Genomic DNA, 2647 nt, shown 5'->3' with positions numbered 1-2647 from the left:
TAGCTGCTAGTTTAGCTTAGTTTAGTGTTACTTGCGAGTACCTGTTGCTTTTGGTACTCACCCTTGCTTCTACACAGTGGTGTAGGTTGACAGCTTTATCAGATCCGGCTTATTACCCATCTTCAGATTAGAGCTTCCAGACTTACTTGAGAGGTAGCGGTTCATTCCAGACGTGCCCTCAAGTTATCTATATTTATTGTTCTGTTCTATTCTAGAACTTTACTATGAGCCTCGTATATTTTATTCAGATTCCGTATTAGAGGTTTGTACATGTGACAACCAATTTTGGGATTATGTTGAGTTTATTTAAAGACTTCCGCTTATCTTTCTATCTTATTCTTGTTTTATTAATTCCGTATCGTCGGGTTTTTGGGTGTTAGGCTGACGTGTCCGGTGGGGTTTGGGCACGTGCCATCACATCCGGTTTTGGGGTGTGACACCTTTAAATCAACAAATATGATATGTTTGTTTTCTATGTCATTTTTTGTTTTAGAAAAGGTTCATCGATCCATGCCATTATTTGTTAACTAAAATAGTATAGATGAACCAAACTTTTAACGGATAACATAGATGAACTTTTTCCCATTTCTCATAGTTTGATATATATTTGAGTTTTTTCTCTTTAAAAAATGGTTTAATTAATGGTGGGTTTATGAGTTTGGAAGTTATATATCAAGGGTGGGTTTATGAGTTTGAAAAATTGAATTGCACCAAATGAACTTGGGTCATATTTTATTTTATTTTATTTTTTCTTCAAAAGTAGATTCGGAAGAAATTTCGTCGATTTTCAAGGGCTCATTTGGAAGAACTTGGGTCATATTTTATTTTATTTTGATGGTTATTTTGTGGTTAGATTTATTCGTGAGTATTCTGAAATATATGTAGAAGGAGAAGAAAATATTATCAATTTTGTTGATATATAATCAAATACTCCGAGACTTATTGTTACTAGAAAACCAACTTTCCTTTCTTTATCATCTACTTGCTTCATTTCTTGACAAAGAAAAATGATGAATTATCATTGGAAAAACTGACAATCACTTTGTTTAGACGTAACCTGGGATATATGTCAGTACACGATGTTCCATGTCTAAATAATGCAAATGATATGAAACATTTACTTCAAGTAGTACACATTTTTTCATGTCCGAAGAACTACGAGAAAATATCAGACGATGACATAAAGTGAAATAAGGTCATGTCAAATGCAACAGAGCTTTCCGAAGCTGGAGTTAGCTTTGCAAAGGTCAATCATACAACAAGTTTATTTGATATAAAGTTTGAGAATGGATTGATGACAACACCTTCTATTGATGTGGTATATAGTATGGAAATCCTCCTGCGAAATCTCATTGTTTATGCGCAACAATCAACTGATTTAGAATATTATTTATATTTCAGTGATTATGCAACTTTCATGAATCATCTTATCGACTCAGACAAAAATGTGAGTTTGCTTTACCGTAAAAAATTCATAGCGAACTGGATAGGAGAGGACAAAGAAGTGGCTAGCCTCTTCAACAAAATGAGCAGCATGTCCACAATGTGCAAATAAAATTAACTCTATACCTATTCTATGGACACTTTCATTCGACTAACAAAATGAGTATTGGCACATAGTGCAGTACGTACGGATTATGGTTAAATATATATATAAAAAAAATTATATGTAAAAGCATATTACTTATTTATGATTTGATATAATATTAAATATGAATAAATTTTTATTGTACTATCATGTTATTTATTAGATGATCAATACTGGTACTATGCATTTAAAGGAGAACGTGATTTGGTGGGAATGCGAAGATCCAAGTGATTGCTCTCTTCACCATTTCATATTATTTGATTCATATTAACTTGACACTCCTCTTAAAATCATTATAAACAGTAGTACTTATAAGAAAAAGTAACAAAACTTTTTTGATTTATTAAAATAGATTAATAAAATAATTTATTTTTGTTTATATATATATATATAAGAAAGGGAAGAGGACGTAAGCATTCAAAAAACGTGCTTCTTTCCTTTTGTAGTTAGTAATGAATTCTCGACATAGGAGTAATAAATTATTAATGGCGGACAACTTCTATATTGGATTGGGTGTCACGTTCAGACACAGTAATAATTTGGGTGTGGGTTCTATGAGATTGTAATGACCCTCCAGGTCATTTTTAAATTAAAGAATTCTTTCCATCGTTTAGAGCGTTCCTGTAGCGACCCCAAGTCATTTATGACTTGCTGGCACTGACTGTTCGGTCGCCTGGTCGTCCGTTTGGGTTTTAGGCCCGTTTCCCTGTTTTGGAGATTTTTATAACTTGAAAAGTTGACTTTGGTCAACCTTTTTGGAAGACGTGCTCAGATGAAAATTCTGACAGCTAGGTTAGCTTCGGAAGATCGATTTTGGTCTAGAACGACCTTTTGTTCACTTCCCGAGACTTTAGATGGCAGTTGTGGAATCTGGCTCAAAACGATACTGGGTGTGGGACCCACTTTTCATCGAAGCGATCTCCAAATAGAAATTCCGCCTTCATCGTTGAGTCCGAAATATCGTTTCCAATCAGATTCCATATAAGGTTTGTATTTTTCCGACTCCGAACGAGTCCGAAACATCGAAATTTAAGTTTGAAGGGTTGTAGAATTTTGACG

General features: G+C 33.8%; 1 protein-coding gene across 1 annotated transcript in view; it reads left to right on the top strand.

Moving 5' to 3' along the window:
- LOC125856222 (UPF0481 protein At3g47200-like) overlaps positions 1-131 on the top strand; it is a 1885-nt gene extending 1754 nt beyond the window's left edge. The window contains exon 3 of the mRNA XM_049535761.1: positions 86-131. Coding sequence (XP_049391718.1) covers positions 86-131 — 46 coding nt within the window. The remainder of the gene's footprint in view (positions 1-85) is intronic.
- The last annotated feature ends 2516 nt before the right edge of the window (positions 132-2647 follow it).

Source organism: Solanum stenotomum, chromosome 2 (genome assembly GCF_019186545.1).
Source record: "Solanum stenotomum isolate F172 chromosome 2, ASM1918654v1, whole genome shotgun sequence".
NCBI lineage: Eukaryota > Viridiplantae > Streptophyta > Magnoliopsida > Solanales > Solanaceae > Solanum > Solanum stenotomum.
The sequence above is the reverse complement of the archived record's forward strand: the minus strand, read 5'-3'. Positions and strand labels throughout refer to the sequence as shown.